The following is a 20,713-nucleotide window of genomic DNA, read 5'->3' as shown; positions in this document are numbered from 1 at the left end:
TTTTTTACTTAAATCCCCTGTCTCAAATCAGTCTTTAGTAACACAAAACATTTTCCTTTCTTTATAATTAGTTGTTGCTACATTATCAACGTAACATTTCCACAAAAAATTAATATATAACTTTTATTTCTCTATTAATTTTGAATCTAACCGATATTTATAATTTTTAAAAACTAAAATAGTCTTATTTGCTTTATTTTTTTAAATGTGATGACTGAAACTTGAGGTGAAAATGAATATTGGGGACCATTATCCTCCAGCACCACACAAACTAACTATCCGCGGATTCCATTTTAGCGTGAACTGTGAGAAAGAAGCCTCACGATGATGGCATGTGGTAGTATAAGGATGAATGTACACCCAAGGGTGAGTGGATTTCATTTCCACGTTCCGCTCTCTTCCGCTACTCTCCTACCTATTCACCACAACAGCGATTCCTTTTCGAAGCTTCGCAATCTCATTGGTCTCGCGGCGACGCCGTCGTTGTTACCCAAAGCCTCTGCCAGGAATGACGGCCCCACCGACGACGGAATCACTCTAGGCACTGTGAAGCTGCCGTTGGACACCGACCTTCAGAGATTCGATTCCTTGCTCTTTCAGGTAACCAACAATTTATGCAATTCTTTAATTTGAATCTATAAAATATAATACACATTAAGTACTTCTATATTATTTTATAAAATTTCTTAGAAATTCTGATTTTAATTAATGACCAACTGCTAATTGCATTTATTGTAATATAACATATCTAAATATAACTAAGCAATATATTCACTAATTTCATTTCACCATTAGTCCGCTAAGCTCATAGATCAGAGACCTTAAGAATTATATACGGATTTTTTCTTTTTAAGTAAGATTATTTAAATATTATTATTTCAAATAAGAACATAAATTGAAATTTCTTTTGAAAACATTATTTAAATAAAATTATTTCACAAAATATTAGTAAAAATAAAATCATTCTTCCTAAAAGATGAATTTAGGTAAATTGCATCACAATTATTTAATTTATAATGTTTTTCTCTGGAAGAAATTTATATATATATATATATATATATATATATATATTTATATATATATATTTATATATATATATACATATATATATATATACATATACATACATATATACATACATATATATATACATACATATATATATATATATATATAAATATATATATATTACGCTTAGAAATATCCAAACACATTTTCTTATCATTCCTAATACGAAGTTTGCTGACTTTATATCTACTACATTGTGAAAACCGGAAATAAAAGTTATATGTAGAAATTACAGAATCGTAAGTGTTGGAACAAGATATTTTTCTAGTATTTTGCTTTTGGTTTGGGAGCGTAGAGCAAGTTAATTTGTGAACCTTATGTGCTAAACAAATAGAAAAACTATCTAAACAAAAAAAAAACTTTATTTTCTCTCTTTTATTTACAAACTTTTTTCTTTCATAAGGCTTTGCATATACTATAAAGACGTCTTATAATGACACTTTCCTTACTCTAACATAAATAACTGTCATATAAATCAGTTAACACTAAAAATATAATTCTTAAATTTATTGTACGTAATGATGAGGTGTTGTTATCAATGCCAGGGGGTGGGAAGAGAACCTTGTCCTCAAGGTTTGAGTTGGGGCGTAGTTGATTGGCATAAAAGGTGGGGTAGTAATGAGAAAATGGGAGTTGGTTGATGTTAAAATGGTGGGTTGGATTGTATTAGAGGATTGGATGAAATTTTTGTTTTGAGTGTATGTGGGCTTGAATAGCTAACTTTGGAAGAGCAAACAATTTGCGGGGTTGGTTATGTGGGTGGTTGGCTTGGTTGAGGTTCAAATTGAGATACATGCAATTGGGTGGGTTAGGGTATTAATTATGAGATTAGTGGACTGACTTGAGCATATACGTGGAAGTGGTTTCTTTGGTGGAAAAAGGAGCTGGGGTCAGAGGGGATAAATGAGTGGAACATGTGGTAGCCTATTCTGTGGGCAATGAAAGTGTGCAGAATTCTTTCCTATTATGCTTAAGTGGTGTGAATCTATTGAAACAAGTGTATATGGTGCGAGTCTTTTGGGGATTTCGTTGGAGGATTGGTCTCGAGTGGGTGGTAATCGCTTGGGTTAAAAGAATAGTTGTTGGCGTGATTTGTTGGCTGTGGTTGCCATTCAGTGATGAGATTATTCTGAGAGTGACCGAAAACAATTTGGATGGACAAGTGGAAGTGAAAAGGTTCTTCGAGTGCAGGGTTAGTGTTGTGGGTAAGATGATAGTCAGTTAATAATAAAAGAAAGCAAGAGTTGGTGCACTTGTAGCCAAAATAATAATTTTCATTACAGTTGTAGCAAAAGCCAGTCGCACAACGTTTTTGAACTTGAGTTGAGGTAAGTCTTTTTTTTTTTTTTTTTTAATGAGGATGTTAATTGAAGTTGAGGTAGGTTTTGGTAGGGAAGTGTGGAATCTCTATCTTCGTGGTTCGACATCTTGGATTTTGGATTCAATTAGTTTGGCAAGGCCTGAAGCTTATGTTATGGAAGTAGGTTGTAATACAAATGTTTGGTAAAAGACCTGAAATTAAGCAATTTAACATCATTTTTAGGCATGAGGCTAAAAATCCAGTTGTAGAGTTTTTCGAAGACGTTTTGATAGTTTGTGACCGAGTCTTGTTGGTTTAACTTAAATAACTCGGTTTGGTGATTTCTATAAGTGGAAGAACCAAATTGGAGTTCAAGAGCCTGACTAGGGACATCCAATAAAAAGGATGATGGTTGTGGCACATCCACTTAAATCAGTTGAGAGCTTCACCTTTTTTATAGAAAGCTGCTATGTTGAGGCAGGCTTCCGATGGAATCTGATAGAATTGAAAATACTGGAATGCTTTAAAAAGTCAATGAAAAAGGTTTCAAGCTGTCAAAAAAGGTTAGTTATATTTTGGGGAAATGAAGATTTGGAGAGGAAGAAAAGGATATTTGGTGAAGTGGTGGTATAGTGATAGTTATGATTGTTGTGGCAAATATTGGTGAAGGGATTGTACTATGAGGAGGTAAATTGGAGTGTATATTAAGGGATGTTTGGGTAGTAGATTGGTCAATAAATGGTTTCGGATGGGGTGTGTGATAGTTTGGTTGTTGTAGTGGAAAGAACGATATTGACAACATTAGGGAGGAGGGTTTCCTACTTGATTTCCGGAGCAGAATGACGGGTATCCATTGTATGCTGGAGAGCCATGTAACAAGCATTTTGTGTGTGGCCAGCATAACATTAAATTGGGATTGGAGGTTGGCTAATTCTTTTATGATAGCTTGTAAGATTCCTCAAAATCATGTTTTGGTTTATGAGGCATGGACGTAGGTCAATAAAAGAACCAAATTGATATGTTAATGTAAAAAATAGGGGAAAACTATATAAACAAAAAGGAAACTTTCTTCTGTCTTTTATTTATTATTTTTTATCTAGAAATATATTTTGATATATATATAATTTTTTTACATTCATTTAATATAATTTTTTTTTATTTTTTTACTTTTTTTTTTTGAAAAACTATATAAAAGTTTAATATTTTTAAGACTATTTTACTTTTATTAAATATGTCAAATAAGTGTTATGTTACTCCAATTTTTTTTTCTTATAAGGTCTTGCATACACGTGTCTTGTAATCATACTTGGCCTCCTCTAATAGAAATATTCTTTTAGGACAGAGGAATACAATTGTCATATAGACACGTCAACCCTATAAGATATAATCCCTATATTTGTTGGGCTTGATGATGATGCGTATGGGCCTAGATTGGGGTGTCGTTATGATTTTGCATCAAAACTACGTCGTAATCATCCCATTTGTTCATTCACATTGAGATAACATGAAAACCCCGATTTCAGCTTTCCACTAAAACCCTATTAAATTAAGAATGTAAGTTTAAAAATTGGAAATGTTTGGTTTTTGTTGGTGTTTGCAATGTTCAATGAATGATTGATGCACAGGCCAACTATAGAAAACCTGGTTCTCATTCAATTGGATATCTAAATCAAAGGAAAAAAAATATAGAGATGCATTCACTTGGAACCCTTTTTGTACTTTCAAAGAAAACCTGCTCAACTTGCTTGCCGAACGGAAATGATGTCAACGTTGGTCATTGGTGGCTAGAACCATTTAATCGGTGATTACAGGAAGGAAAGTGGTTTTGGCGACCCTCAGAAGCACTAGATCTATTATATATATTGAAAAACTATATATGAGATTAATCTTCCTTTTGTGTTAAATACGCAAGTAGGGTTCTTTATTTATAAGAGAAGAAATATGGGCTAAGCCTAAAATACAAATAAAAAATAATAACAAATTAACTAAAAATAAAAGATAAAGATAAAAGATAAATATAAAATAAAGATAATATATCTAACACTTCCCTCAACTTGGTACACATATGTACCAAGCTTGTTACTAATATAATCCATCAAGACTTAGTGAAAATATCTATTTCTACACTCGAGTGACACAAAATTGCTAATGATTTGTAAGAGGACATGGAAGACGAAATACCAACCCAAAAGACTCCTCATGAACAATAAATTTGGGAGGTTGGTACATGTAAATCTTTTCTTGCAAATCGCCCTTGAGGAATGCCACCAGTGGAATAAAGATGTAATTGTTGGAGAGCCACCACGACTATAAATAAACTAAAAAAACCATTTTTTTTTCATGGGAGAAAAAAACACATATGGACGGGTCAAACACAATTGTGATAAAAGAGAGGACACAAGAGACAGCAGTGGAAGAAGCCATGGATGAACAGGAGAGAGAAACTATAAAATTAAAAACTTATCCAATCAAGGCACTTGAAAAAGGAAAAAAAGCAACCTCGATGCTCTGAATTGCTACTAGACATGTCACCATGAACGACGAAAAATGGAGCAAATCCACAACCTTAAAGGTGTTGAGAGCGCGTAGGAGCTCCAATAAAGGCGTCATTGATGACATGGTGATCGCATGGCCGAGACGATCAAAACCGTGTGATTGCCAGTCAAAACTGAAACTCCGGTAATGGCAGCGGTAGACAACAACGGTAGACGACGGCGTCGTCGGCAGCGGTAGATGGCGCCTCCGCCAGCAGCGGCGGATGTAGTGGTAGAGGCACCAGAAACTTTTTCTTCAAAAGAACCTTAGGCTCTAGATACCACGTTGAATATAATCGGCTTGGTAGGGTAAGGATTGCACCCACTTATATACACTTAATTGGCCTTATCTCTAGTCGATGTGGGACTTCCAACACCCCCCCTTCAGGTTGAGGTATAGACATCTCGTGCGTGATAGTAGAAATTGGATGGTCTGATAGCGGCCCGACAACAGGTGGAACAATAATATCGCTAGGATAGGCTCTAGTCATGACTCTAATACCATATTGAATATAATGAAAAACTATATGTGAGATTAATCTCTCTTGTGTTAAATACACACATAGGGTTCTCTATTTATAAAAGAAGAAATATGGCCTAAACTCAAAATACAAATAAGAAATAATAATAAATTAAATAAAGATAAAAGATAAATATAAAATAAAGATAATATATCTAACAATATCTAAAGTGAGGAGACTCTTAATATGGCCAAATATACAATCTTTACAACCTCATTTGGCGGAGAGCAACTATCCTTGTGCAATAATGCGATGTCAGAGGAGGAGCTTTATGTGAGCAAGTAGTTGGGTCACTACTATGGAATAGGGGAGTAAAGGGAGAAGTTGTTAGAAGTAAAACAAACTATGTCACTAACACAAGATAAACTTAAGAATATTGGCACTAATGCCAAAAAATATTTTATCTATGTAAACTATATTAAAAATAAGACATTTAATAAAAATGAAAAGAAACTTATTTACAAAATAAATTTAAGTGTTACATTAATAAATATAAACTATTATTTTATATATATTTTATGAGTATATAAAGCAAAAATAACAAATCAAATGATTGTTCTAAATTTAGGGATAATAATATGTGCTGGCCCATCCTATTTTAGCTTGTTCCGCATTCAGCTTGCAAAAAGCAAACCTAATTGGCCCGTCCCGCATAAGCAGTGCAAGCTAATTTCTTTGACCCAACTCGCATAATGCTTGGCTTATGTGTTTGTAGGCTATTGTCAACATAAATAAATTATTTGTTTTGTAATTTTTTTTCCTTCTATCAGTATGTAAAATACCAACATGGAAGATTTTAACCTTATTTCTATTTAATTAGATTAGTAAAAATAATATATTCTATAAGTTTATTTCTTAAAATAAGTAATATTTATAATTTTATAATTCTTAATTTTTAAGTACAAGTTTGTTGAAAATAAAAATGACTTTGAACTAGACTAAAACAAGAAAACAAACGTGAACAAACAAGTTGCTTTTGGATGATCTAAATAAGAAATACTAATAAGCAAATTTCTTATAAGAAACTCACACAATGTGCTATGTTGGTGTCTCCAAATTTTAAGGATTTAGGTCAATGCGAGTTATGGAGGCAAATGTGGGTTGATCCATCGTTGGCTCGCTTGGGCTATGGGTTATGTAGAGTAGGCCTAAGTGGATTAGTAGACTAAAATACTCAATTTGTCGCAAACTTTTTTTTACGAGCTTGTCATGGCCTGTCCTATATTGTCATTCTTATCTAAATTTCATTATTGTTTCATCTATTATAATAAGACACTCTAGAAGCTCGAAAACATGATTTTATTAATGATAGAAACTTAAAAGGAACATATTATCATTAAGAGTTTTAAAAAGTTTAGTAGATGAAGAGTGGGTGCATAAGTGAAGCAAAAGTTGATAAGTTAGGAACAAATATTCTTTTTTTTTCCTCTCATTTACATGCAATCTAATTCTTTTAGCATCATTTGGATTCCTAAAACAAATTCTTAACCCATAAAGTGATTGGAAGATACCACACAACCTTCATACCAAGGCCATCTTCTATGATTTCGTTACTTAATCCAGGATACAAGGGAATCACTACATCATTATATATACATAGTGTTGTATAAATGTGGTTTTGTAAAATTTTTGTCTCCAACATCTTGAATCATTTCCATTTATCAATATTCCTCTACCTTGTCATCCATAATGAAATAAACCTAATCTTGAGCTTAGCATACACTTAGCATTCACTATGCCATTTCGAAATTGTATAACTTTACAAAATCCATCAACTCCCTTATTTCGTTAACATGTTTTCTTCCTCCATTAAAATAATCAATACAAGGAAACTTAATTTTTACTATAACAACTCTATTACCAACACTTAATTATGTTTCATAATTTTCATTGACATTATGTTTTTGAATAAATGATCTATTGATCCATTCCATGTAAATCTTACTTTTATAATTAAAAGTATGCCCTTATCTCAATAAAGAAAATTCACTTTCACTTTTTATAGTTGATTAATATGTAAATATTAATCAAATTGTACTAGTGGAAACACGGCGTTTAACGTCACCCATAAGACGTCAGTTAGAGGGTAGCCTGACGTATATGAGTGGACGGTAGCATTACCGTAAATAAGTTGATAACCTAGACGTCAGTTTCAAGGGAAAGCGATGACGATTATATAGTACACGTCTGTTGTGCCTTAAACCGACGTCCAATGTAATGAGGTAGGCGAGAAGACAGTCTTTTCATGTGCCATTGGCGTCGGTTGTGATGGGGGGCCGACGTCTACTTGGCTGCAATTAATGCTCGTCACCTGATTCCCAGGCGCTTAGACGTCAAGTAGTCAAAAACCGACGTCTATGGCCTGTCCGGAAGGCGGGAAGACAAAAATTTCTGCAAAATAGACGTCGAATTTTTTGGTGTGCGACGTCTATGTGCTTGTAATTAATTATGTTCACCAAACTCCGAGGCACTTCGACGTCTGATAGCAAAGCCCCGACGTCTATATTATTATAGACGTCGGCTCCCCTTCACAACTGTCGTCTACTTCCCTGATGTAGGAAATGAAACGTCAATCGGTTCAGCGCCCGAGACGTCTGCTCCCCTGGAGTCCGACGTCTAATGGGCATTCAAAAAGTCAGTTTAAATGTTATCTTAGACGTCAAATTAGTTAGATAACTGACATCTAGGTGACTATAGACGTCGGTTTCGCGAGCAACCGACGCTCCATTTCATTTTAAATAAACCGCAGACTCTTCGCGGCATTGCAGTTTCTGATATCATCGTCTTCCTCCTCTCCTTTTTCTCTCTTGCGGCTCCTCTCCTTTTTCTCTCTTGCGGCATTGCATTATTGTTTCTGATAACATCATCGTCTTCCTCCTCTCTTTTTTCTCTCTTGCGGCATTGCATCCCAGGTGCGTGTTTTTTATGGTTACAGTTTAAACTTTGTTCAGTCTTTCATCGATTATCTTCTGGTTCAACTGATTAAAATTTGTTTTCCTTGTGTTGTGTTTTAGTGCAGTTTTGTTCCTCTCTTGGGGTAACGCAGTACCACATTCTTCCTTTGCTAGCTGCCTCCCAGAAAAAGTGGTGTCATTTGGATTTCTCGTGGTGTTTCGACCCAGAAACGACCCTGGGTCGTTGCCTAGTTATCATTTCACCGTAATTTTTCCCTCTTGCGGTTGAAAATGGAACTAAGCAAAGACCTAGGTTCGGTTTTGGGTTGAAATGTCATGAGAAATTCAAAAGACGCAAGCTTTTTTTCGGGGGAAACTAGCAAAAAAAGAGTGTGCTACTGGGCTATCCAAAGACAGGAACAAAACTGCACTAAAACACAACGACTATATTAGATGTCGGTTAATGCATACACCGACGTCTATAATGACATTAGACGGTAGTTAGTGACATGTTCAAAGTCTTTATGTGCTCTTAGACGTTGGTTATTGCCTCCTCCGACGTCTATATATTGTCTTTAGTCGTCGGATTACGCCTGCACCGACGTTTAGTGACGTCGGACATGACACTAACTGACATCTGTTATGGATGTTCGATGTCCCATTAACGTCACCGGTATTGACGTCGATTGTGAAGGAGACGTTAAAAGTCCAAAATAACTGACATTAAACAACGTTTTTCCACTAGTGTTGCTTATATTCCATATAAATTTGGTCACATTTACACATTGATTTTTATGACATTTCGTATTAGTGTTCACGTTATACGAAATGAAATATATTTAATTAAAAACATCAAACTAAATATGTGCAATCAAATATGCCCTAAATGTGTTATAATGATTGAATTTTGAATACTTGGTTTTAACAACAATTTTTAATCAAATGTCATTGTATAGTTGCTTTAAATTTTCAAAACACTATCAATCAAACATTAACTTAATGTTGTTTTAGTGTGACATTGTTATACGAAGTTTTATAACTTTGTACATAAAAGTGAACATTAATAGAAAATTATTAAAATTGAACTTTTCTTAAATATTTTTTAGTGTATATATATAGAGAGAGATACAGAGAGATAGATAGATAGATTTATATTTATAAGTATGCCACGTAATATGAACAAATGATTATATAGATGAATTTAAAGATTTTTACGACATAAAAGGATATAAACTAGTCTGATGCATTTTTGTGTATAATAAATTAGTCTTATTTTCTTTTGTAAGAAATAATTTAAACTTTTAATTAATTTAAGTGAATATTAGTGAAGCATCACATTAGTCACTTAATGGAGTTATTATTGAAACTTATTCTTTTGTTTAATTTGTTACGAAAGTAGGGTATCGTTTGTTTTTTTTTTGTTTATTGTTTTTTTTNTTTTTTTTTTTTTTTTGACTTGTGGTTGTGTTCTGACAGTGGGCAAATAGCCTTTGCCAAGGAGCCAATTTGCCTCTTCCTGTGCCTCTCAAGGTATTATGCTCTTTTTTAATGTATTTTATTATTAGCCTATTTTAAAATCATAATTTCTTTACAGAACTGTTGTGAAAGATAAATTCTCGTTTTAAATAAATTTCCACACACTTGTTAAACAAAAATTAGAACAAGAATATTTCTACGTGCACACACATATATACATTGATCATGTTTATGAGTTGTTTATAATCTCATAACTAAATGTGTATCTCCCTTAACAATATAAGTTAAAAGTCACACATGGGATAAAAAAAAAGAGTGTGACATATAAGAAAAAGAAAGAGTTGTAAATATTTAACCTTAAGATTTTATGTTCAACATGATGTCAGGTGTAACATCCTGCTTTCAATATTACATTACCTATATTATGTCTCTAGTTAATACTCTATTAAACTTTATTCAGCAAATCATCAAATTACACAAAATATGATGCATCATCTACCCCTATTTTCATATATAGTATCACACAAGCATAGAAAATTTTGTATGTATATAAGAATATTTATATTCCTTAAAAAGAAATGGGTTTTCCAAAATAAATTTACAAATATACAAAATTTCATCTAGAGAAGTATAAAGTTTTAAAAAAAAGAATATATGTATACAAAATCCTGAATACTATAAAGTAGCATCACCATACATTTGTTGTTGTGCACCATCAGCTAAATTATTTTTTGGTTTCGTGTGTCACACATGACCAGAATAGAAATCACACAAACAAAATACATAGGGTAGGCTAATAGAAAAACAATGAACATATAATATAAAAACAACCATAAATTTAAGTAGACAACCATGCATACCAATCACCAACATGTATTTTTATATGATAACATGATTTACTTCCCAAAAGGTTAAGGGTATTGAATTTGATTTAGAGATTTTGCAACTGTCATATGACTTTCGTGGTAGATTTGTATGTTGCACCTTGTACACAAGTTCTACCCACCCATGAGACTAGTCTTACACTTTGCACAAAAGTTCTATCCACCCATAGGATTAAGCACTCTCTTATGACAAGGTAAGTTCTCATCAACAACTAGAAGACATGGTCCTTTTTTCATATATATCTCATCTCCATATTCAAACATTCTCACAAGCAGATTATCATCACAAGGGTTTTTCATGGCTTGTAACTTGGCTTGGGTAAGAAGGAAATTGGTTTTTCTAGTTAGCAAAGTTCCTTGAGTTAAGATCAACTCTCTTTCTTTTTCCCAGTTTTCCCTTTCAGTGAGCTCTTTTTTTTCCTTTGAATTTTCTTTTCTCACTTTTCTTTTGAATTTTCTTTTCTCACTTTTCTTTTGCCATTGCTTTTCACTTGCTTTCTTTCTTTCTTTTCCCTTTCAAGCTTTGTACTATTATTGCTTTGCTTCATGCTTGAGTGAGATCCCCACCAGTTGTTGAAATTATCTAGAACAACCTGCATCCTGCACAAAAATCCTAGATAGATTGTTAGTAAAAAAATAAAAATAAAAATAGAAATTAGGGATTGAAAAGATAAAAATGGAAAAATAAAAATAAAAATAAAATAAAGTCGAAATTAATCTAGACTCACACAAAAAGCATAGCGTAAACCGTGAGTCCCCGGCAACGACGCCAAAAACTTGTTGGGGCAAATCGGCAAGTGTACCGAGTCGCACAAGTAATATAAAATGGTAAGACCAAGTATCGTATCCTAGAGGACTCTCGACGCTGAACAGTTGTGTGAAAACAAGATTAATTAAGACTTAAAAATAAAAGAGATCAATGGTTTTGATTGCAAAATAAAAGTGATCACTGGTGATGGGTTGTCGCAACCCATACAAATTTGATTGCATATGAGAAATGCAGTATAACTAGGAAATGACTCCTAGGTCGTCTCTCAAGGACCAAATGTGGTTCGAGAATTAGGTCAGACACGCAGTGGGGAGGGGTTGTGAAAGGATTGTGAATGTGGATAAACTAAATTAAAACACAGATGCAACAAAAATGCAAAACGGAATCAAATGCAGAATAAAAATGGTTGGTCATTAACTCAATCACTATGCTTCCAATCACAGATTAACGACAAGTACACACTACTCTAATCCAAATCCGACACGAATCAACCAACTAAGCGAAGGCTAATTCGGTCTTCAAAATTACAGGCTTAGCGAATGCAATGCACAAATTTAATCAGTCATCCGCCATACAGTCTAATCAACTAAGCGAAGATTAAACACCGACTAGGCAACTAAGCGTATACCTAATCGCAGGCAGACAACAGATTAAATATTGAGCAGATCAGAGTAGCAGTATGACAATTAAAGTGCAAGAATCTCATGGAAACAAAGTAACTTTATTAATGACCAACCAACTAACCTAAGCTAACATCACAATTAAATTAAGACTACCAAAAATACTAGACAACATTAAAGTAAAAGAAAACAAATACAAAATAGTCGTCATCACGGTAGAGGTGCTAAAAAAAAGAAAAAATGTGTAACTAATTGGCAAATGGAAAATGGCAAAATAAAGTAAAATGCACATTGATATCAGCACCCCATCAATGTGCAACTCCTACAGAATCACCGCCTACAATTATATAAAAACAATTTGGATATGAACTAAAAATCCAGCCAGGCCGTGACATTGCTCCTATTCCGTGGCATCCGTGAGTTACTTTAAAAGTTAAAACTAGCTTGCAATTAATTAAAACAAATTAGCAACTCATGCTTGCACCGCCTGCAGTAGCAAAGAAAAAGAAACACCACCACTTAATCTTTTCTTTTAAAAGAAAAATACATGAATTGTGCATAGCTTCTTCCAAAAACTAAATTCACTGCACCATTATCAAGGAAACGAAAAGATATGCTTCTGAAATTTTTTATCAGCCAAAAGCATCAGACCGTGGCATCTAAACGAAGAAAAATGAAATCTCCTTCCACGTGCTGCTTCTCTTCATTTTAAAAGCAAACTATTTAATTCAAGTGTGACAGCCTCTTCCAATAATTATGGAAATCCAAACCGAACACCTACTCCTAATCCCATCTAATATGCATCAAATAAATAAAAAGAAAAGAAGAAAAGGAATTGAATCAGCGTTTCAACTGCTGCCCTACTGCTGCCAGTGTCCTATCCAATCACCCATCTACCACTTGTTCGCATTTTTCATTCCCAAAGGAAGCTAAATTACGCTGCTGGAAGAAAAGGAATTGAATCAGCGTTTCAACCTCTCTACACCAAAATGAATGACAACTTTGTGCTTTTAAAGAAAAAAAAAGTGCTGATCAAACAAAATAAAATCAACCCGTGACAGCATGCATAAATTTCATTCAACCACAATCTAAGAGTTCAAACATGATTCAAAGAGTAGTCTCTCAAAAACAAAGTTCCAGCAGCAAGCTCCTAGAGAATGACGACTGAAAGGGAATGTTGGAATCCCTAGGTCCACCGTAAAAAAAAAACCTAGGTGCCAAGTCATCCTACTCTACAATTGGGCTTAGTATACACTACCAAAAATTGGCCCAAAATTACAAAACTTGGTTTAAAAAGCCCAATCTACTAAATTAAAATTTAATTAATTCTAAATTGTCTTTATGGAGAGTCTTGAATGAATTGATTTCATTCCAAATGTCCCAATTTGTATTTCAAAAATTTTCTCTGAAAATAATAATGCAAATAATTAGCTCAGAAAATTCAAATTAATTAAAATTAGAATTTCCGGTCAAATTAAGCACAATTAGCAAAAATGGGAAAATACCGGACAACTAAACACAATTCCTTGATTAAATTCGGTACAATAAACTAAGTGCAGTTAATAAAATATCGACTCATCAACTAACAAAGGAACACAGAGATGAATGGAGGTTGATTTATATGAGATGATATGTGGGTTGGGGTTTGATTTGACCAAGTTCCCTCTCATGTATATAAGAATTCTTCTTTATGCATTAATTCCAACGTCCCTCACTAAATCACTTAAACCCGATCCCTCGGTAAATAAGTCTGTCCTTAATTACCAGTGCATACAATTCCTAACATTTCTGGTAAAAAGATATGAAGATCAAGAGGTTAAGACGACTAAGACTCATACCCTCATCCTTGAGAAATATAACCCTTAGGAGTAATTCAACAAGAACCTGAATCGAAAGGAACCTCCCGGCACTCATGCAACTCATTGATCATGCTATTGTATAAGCAAGAATAAAAATAGATGAATTACTCTAACAATTAATGAAAAAACATATGAAATTAAGAATCAATTCAAATACATGAGAGTTTACAAGGTTACATCATTCCCCAACAACAAATAGAAGTTAGTTCCCCATAGACACAAGGGAACTCTATGAACAATGGAAGAAAGAAAGAGAATGAAAAACTAAGAATTGGCTAAGAGTGTATTGTTATGCTCTTCTTTGCCAGGGATGCAAAACCTAGACCCCAGGGTCCTTCAAATAGTGTCAGAAGTGCTCCAGAATGAGGCTCGGTCCAAAAGAATAAAATTAGAGCAAAAACAGGGCCTGGTCCACGTGAATTCACGCTCAAGCGTCGCAAGGAGCTCGCCCAAGCATGAATTGAGAGTATATGGGTTTTCCCTCCTTCTGGTGCCATTTTGACCCCTTCTAAGCTCCTTCTTCCAGTATTACTTCAATCTCTGTCAAAACAAGGGGAATTTGTGATAGAATCAATGAAATCAACCTCAACTCTCTTGTTCACACAATTTATTCAAAAAGGATGAGTCCAAGCAAGCTTCTAAGTGAAATAGGGTGCTTTTTGGCTCAAAATCATGTCACAAATAATGGTGTTTTAAACCGTTATCACTAGGGTTTACGGTTTCATCCTAATCCACTCTTTTATATCTACTATTCTTATTAAATTTGACTTTATTATCTATATTCATGCAACTTTCTAATTTACTCTAAACCCAATCTCTCAGCGAAAAAAGCCTATTACCACAATTACTAGTAAACTATCTCTAGTCTCCCTAGTAGTTACTAATGCATTAATAACATAAGCTTAAAGTAATTGACTGTCCTATTCCTATCTCTAAGTAATATTTTATAATCAAGAGAATTCTTCTCAGTTCTAGATTTCCCCGTACATCCCCGTATCGACAAAATCTAAGATCATGACACTGAATGAGTTAAACAATGCAAGCTTTAAAGTACAGAGAAGAAAACCCAAACTATTGATAATACAAGTATATGAATAAAATAAGAATTTCAATATAAGAAAGTTTCAAAATGATTACATTGTTCCCCAACAACAAAGGGTTTAGTTCACCATTGTCATGATGAAACTATATGAATTGAATGGAAAGAATGAAAGAATAAAACCTAGAATTGGTGAATTAGAGCCTTAACATCCAAAATCCGCCTCCAAGGAGTGTAGAAGGTGTTTTGTCATCTTTCTCTTCCAAAGATTACCCTAGAATAATTCTGAGGGTCTATTTATAAGCTATGGAAATTTACAGAATTTTGGCCCAAGCCCAACTCCAGCGCTCAGCGCTGATTTCACAGCTCAATGGTAGGTGCGACATTCCCCTGGATCGCTCAACATTGACGCCCAGACGTCCTGCCGTATTGAATTGAAGATCTCAGCACTCAGCGGTAGATTTTGGCGCTCAAGCGTTTGAGAGTAGCTCCTTCCACGAGGCTGGCGCTCATCGCTGAGATTGGCGCTAAGCGGTGGGTGCGATTCTTCTTTTGCACCTTTCTTCATCCTTTCTTAAGTCCAACTCCTCCCTACTTCACTTTCCATCCTTCAATTCTCATTAATTTTTGTCAAAACAATGTAAAACCAAGCATAATATCTCTAAAACCACCTTTGACTCTCTTGTAACCTAAGTTACATGTTTTGCATGATTTTAAGCTCATTCTAGGTCATAAAGGGTGTGTTTTGATATCAATTTCAAGTATAAAAATAACGGTTTTTACACCGTTATCAGTGTTTATCTAATCTTTGTAGTGTTTAGGAGAAGTAACTCTTAGATGAAGTTGTGTTCGTTGATAAACATGCATGTTAGTGATTTGCTTACTGTATGTTTGTGAAAATAATATGTTTGTAAAACTAAGAAATGATACATAAACATTTTATATTGGTTCACTCAACTAAGCTATGTCTAGTTCTCCTCTAAGATAACTTAGATGGTTCCACTAGATTTTCAATAAAGTACATGTGAGTATTATTACCACTCCTAGTTGTGCTAGACAAACCCAATAACTTACATTATTGTGACTAGAATATAGTATCACCCATTCCAAGTTGCGTAGTATTGTTCGCTACTTATGGTATTCTTAGACACTCTCGGTATCCTCCTTATACATGGTCTAGTTGAGTTTGACCCACTATTGGCTGTTGTTGTCAACCCAGTAACCTCTACTATCGTGACTCTGACTAAGTTTCACTTACTCCTGGTTTTTTAGTATTGTTCACCATTCCTAGTATCCCTAGACATTCCCGGTATCTTCCCCATAAATTGTCTAGTTGATTTTAACCAACTCCTGGTTTTCAAAGTCATGTAACCATCTGATCCTGGTTGTGTAGTATTCTTCACCATTAATAGTATCCCTAGACAATCCATATATCTTCCCAATATGTTGTCTAGTTGAGTTTAAATAACATTACTCTCGGTTTTCCAGGTCAACTAGTAATGCACATTACTGTGGCTAAAATTGAGTTTTACTCACTCTTGGTTGTGTAGTATTCTTCATCACTCCTTAAATGTAAAGTGTTTGAATTCTCTTCAGAACTTACAATAAAAAGTATTTACTACAAGTCCTTAGACAATAACTTTCGCATAGAGGATATATATACAATAAAATTCAATCTAATAGACTCACTGAGCTCTTATCTCTTCTGTCAAATTACAACAGTAAGCTTATATGTCAATGAAGCTTGAGAGTATTTCTTCTTCCCTTTAAGTTTTTCTTTCTTTCTCTTCTTACACAAAGAAGGTCTAACTCTAAATAGTTCAGAGAGAATTCTTGATCTTTTTATGAGGATGATTTTTCTTTATATTCCTTAAGTTTCCATCTCTTGCTCTTCTTGTACAGAGATCTTTTATTTACAAGCCTTTTGACAATTTAGCCGTTAGATGATGTTTGTCTTTACTTTTAGCTCTTTGTAGCCTTTATCGTAGGTTGAGGTCTACATATCAGAGCATAATTACTTTTTGGTGATTTATCAAATGTAGAGAATATCTTTGGCACAAATTTTGATGAGAAGATCATTCCGTGAATATCTTATTTGTCTCCAACGTCTACTTTTGACTTGTATTTGATAAAGTAGGTGGATACTTGACTTAGGTAGTCTACGCAAAAGTATTTTTCCATAAATCTACTCACTAGCTTAGGTAGAATTGGTTCATTCCAAGAGAAGAAGTTCTTGATTCTGCATAGATTGATCTTTAATGAGATGCCATGACCTAGCAACTAAAGTTCTCTTAGGGTTATCATATCCTCCAGATGAATATATTTGTGTGCTTCATCAGGCACACTTACACTACGAGTGCATTAGCAATTCTTAGCACTTCGTCAAGAGAGATGTCGGTTCTTTATCCTGTTACCATGGTTTCATATTTTGATAAATGTGGAAGTGTTCTTAATAGATTGAAGATAGGTGATTGATTATCTTTGATTTGGAGAGAGAGAGGGAAAGAGGAAATGGAGGTATGTAAGTTACTCGAGAAAGTGAGGAGGTTTCTAGGCTATTTGTCAGTTTTAATTGATGTTACTTGTACTTTTTATATGTTTTTAGGTTAGTGTGTGAACTTCTGTTATGCTCCTATGTTGTTTTAGATTTTCTTTGTGACATTGGGTATTTTTTTTGTTTTCTTATTCTTTGTGTTTATGCTCTTTTATATTTGTACATATTTGATTATTCAAGATTATTTCGTTCAATGTTGTTTGATAAATTTCAAAATGATAAATGTTTTAAACAAATGTTTTAGATGATTCTAGTTTATCTTGAACGAACTTGTCTTGACAAGACAATTGTGGAATGACATTGATAACTACAACTATTTTGGGAAAATTTAAGAATTAATGTAATTACTTTCTTCACACAAATAATGTTAGTTATTACCCTATTGTTTTTAATTTGGTTGTCCCAGCTTGTAAACAGTACTATATATCTAGATTGTTACATCTTTGTGTTTTTTGAGTGATTATGATAAGTGGTTCAATTGCTATCGTAGTATTTAATAGTCCTCATTTTTAATATACAGGTGGATAAAATAGCCGGTGGAGCTAGGTTGGGTTTTATCAGTATTGAGGATGGAAAAACTGAAGTTCTTGTGTATATTGATTGTTTGGTTTCTCCACCGAATCAAAATTCTGCTCCAATGTTTCGTGCCATTAGAAAAGGTCCCTTAAAAGATAAGGTACCACCTGGTGAGCCTAGAATTATGAGGAGCCTTCTTCAAGCACTTCAAAAGTCAATTGAAATTGCCAAATTGTAAATGTTGTGTTTTGTTTTTTTTATTATTGTGAGGTTTTTGCTTTTGAATAAAAAATTGACTTGAAGTTTGAATTATTTTAATTTATTTCCCCAATATTGGGCTGCCTCACTAGTTTGAATTGATAAACAATAGTTTGGATTGAACTTCAATTTTATTTTGTACTTCACACATTACATATATGAAAAGTAGGGTTGAAAAAATAATTTTTGGATTGAACCTAACTATAAAATTTGTTTCAAACTTCAAATATATTTCCTTTGAATTTAATCAAATTGTTTTTATGGTTTAATTAAATATTTTTATATGCACTGAATTCTTTTAAAATCTTTAAAGCTAAACTATTGTTTGAATTATTCTAAATTACACTAAACCATTTTTAATTGTTTTTCCAAAAAAAAAAATGTAAGGATAAATTAAATTTATTGATGGAATGCTAACTAATTTCACAAAAGAAAGGAAATCCAATCTAAATTAAAGAACAAAATCTACATGATAAGTTTTGAAGAAACAAATAGACTGTAAAGGGCAAGTAAAACACTAAACTATTTAATAAAGAAGGTAAAAATGACTTTAGAATGATTCACTCAAACTAAGTTATTAGAGACAATTGTTTAAAACACATTTTGAGGGATCTTTAATAATCAAATAATGATTATAAAATGAGTACACATTACTCACATTATCCTTCTTAATCTTTTCTAAGAGTAAGAACTCCAAGTATATTTCGTTGCCACTTTTGGCTATTAAAGAAACAATGTATGAATCTAAGGAATAACACTCGTAAAGATAATACATAATAAGACTTCATTAAAATGGTTTTACAACATAGAGTGTAAAATATAACAATTTTTCTCTCTCACTAATAAAAACAATTACGCACACATAATGTAAACTTGATAAGCTTTATCATATAGTTACTGTCTATAAATTTCTTTTGTATTTGGTCCTTGTCATGTTTATATTTGTGTTCAATTTTCGAGAGCAATCTTCTCAAAATATCTTTATTGTAATTATGATATTATAATATTTCAATCTTAATTTGTAATATTAGAATATTTTGCTTGCATGCATCCTTTTATGGAAAATTTGTTTCCTTTTTTTTTCACTTAATATGAAACATAATAATATCACAAATAATATATGTGGTCACGGGTGAATTTTTTTATTTTTTTTTACATTGTGTTTCGGTTATAGAACTGAAACATATTCAGATGAGATAAAAAATGGACAAGTTTTTAGTTTCAATTATACACCAAGGCAAAAAGATCCTTATTATACTTCAATTTTTCAAAAACTAAAACATAAAACAATAAATAAATAATAAAAATTAAAATAATATGTGGATTCCATTTTGGTTCTTATGGTAACAAAGCATAAACACTTTCGAATTTAAAAAAAGAAATTATTTAATTTTAAGATTATTATGTTCAGTTATGATTATAACTAAAGCCTAATACCACTAATACCATTTCTGATATAAAAAAAGTGTTTAAGTTTAATGCAATTAGGCTTCAATTAATACAAAAATACCAGTCTAATATCCTTAAAATTAAATAATATTTTAAATTAGAAAGGATATTAGGTTTTGATTATAACCATAATCGAAGTTCAATACTCTTAAAATTAAATAATATTTTAAAACAATGAGAGTATTATGCTTCAATTATAACTAGAACCGAAACTTAATACAATTTTAGGCTTCGATTTTGGTTAAATAATATATTGTAGGCATTTTTTTAAAATATTTTTTTTTTTTTGTTTTTGTTTCTTCCTACATATTAAATCTACACAAAATACTATTGAACCAACACAAAAATAATACATTATATTTATCACACTCAAAATAAGCCAGAATACTGTACCACAATATATTATTCTTACAATAAGTAAATTTGTTAAATACTATTGTACATATGTATTATGTATTTTTTACAAGCTATTATTAAATACTTAATGGTCTTATAAAAAAAATATGATGTAGGACTCATAAATTTTTGTACAAAAGTGATGGGTGTCGCACCCCATACAAATTTGATGTGCATAAAGAATGCAGTATAGAGGAAGTGACTCCTAGGTTGCCTCTCAAGGACCAAATGTGGTTCGAGACTTAGGTCTAACACGTAGTAGGAGAGGGTTTGAAAGTGTTTTTGTGATTAGAAATGAACTAAATTAAAACTGGAAATTAAATACAACCAAACATAATTGAAAACATTAAAAAATAAATGGACAAAACATGAAGACCGAACGGTCCTACAGATGACCGAACGGTTCTACATTGAGACTAAACTATTTCTAAAACAAGATCAGTAAACTAATTAAAATGCAGCAGATAATAAAGAAACATTTGGCATGTTATCCTAACACAACACTTAAACTACAAAAATAAAATGCTACTCATCATTGAATCAACACTTAAAAACAAAACCCAAACCATAAAGAAA

The 20,713-nt window shown here is 32.8% G+C and overlaps 1 protein-coding gene across 1 annotated transcript; it reads left to right on the top strand.

The window, feature by feature from the left end:
• The first annotated feature begins 232 nt into the window (after positions 1–232).
• On the top strand, positions 233–18,475 carry LOC106778736. Its single transcript, XM_014666723.2, has 3 exons — positions 233–600; positions 9,794–9,847; positions 18,039–18,475. The coding sequence occupies exons 1-3, from the start codon at positions 325–327 to the stop codon at positions 18,270–18,272; spliced, it is 564 nt and encodes a 187-aa protein (XP_014522209.1). The 5' UTR covers positions 233–324; the 3' UTR covers positions 18,273–18,475.
• Positions 18,476–20,713: the final 2,238 nt, after the last annotated feature.

The sequence above is a fragment of the Vigna radiata genome, unplaced genomic scaffold (genome assembly GCF_000741045.1).
Source record: "Vigna radiata var. radiata cultivar VC1973A unplaced genomic scaffold, Vradiata_ver6 scaffold_439, whole genome shotgun sequence".
Classification (NCBI taxonomy): domain Eukaryota; kingdom Viridiplantae; phylum Streptophyta; class Magnoliopsida; order Fabales; family Fabaceae; genus Vigna; species Vigna radiata.
This window is presented reverse-complemented; position numbering and strand designations above follow the sequence as displayed.

Bases quoted from the DNA above. Each gene is read 5' to 3' on its own strand.
- LOC106778736 (XM_014666723.2), top strand. From the start codon at position 325: ATGATGGCATGTGGTAGTATAAGGATGAATGTACACCCAAGGGTGAGT. The intron at 601-9,793 runs GTAACCAACAAT...GTGTTCTGACAG, and splicing joins TCGATTCCTTGCTCTTTCAG to TGGGCAAATAGCCTTTGCCA. The intron at 9,848-18,038 runs GTATTATGCTCT...TTTAATATACAG, and splicing joins CTCTTCCTGTGCCTCTCAAG to GTGGATAAAATAGCCGGTGG.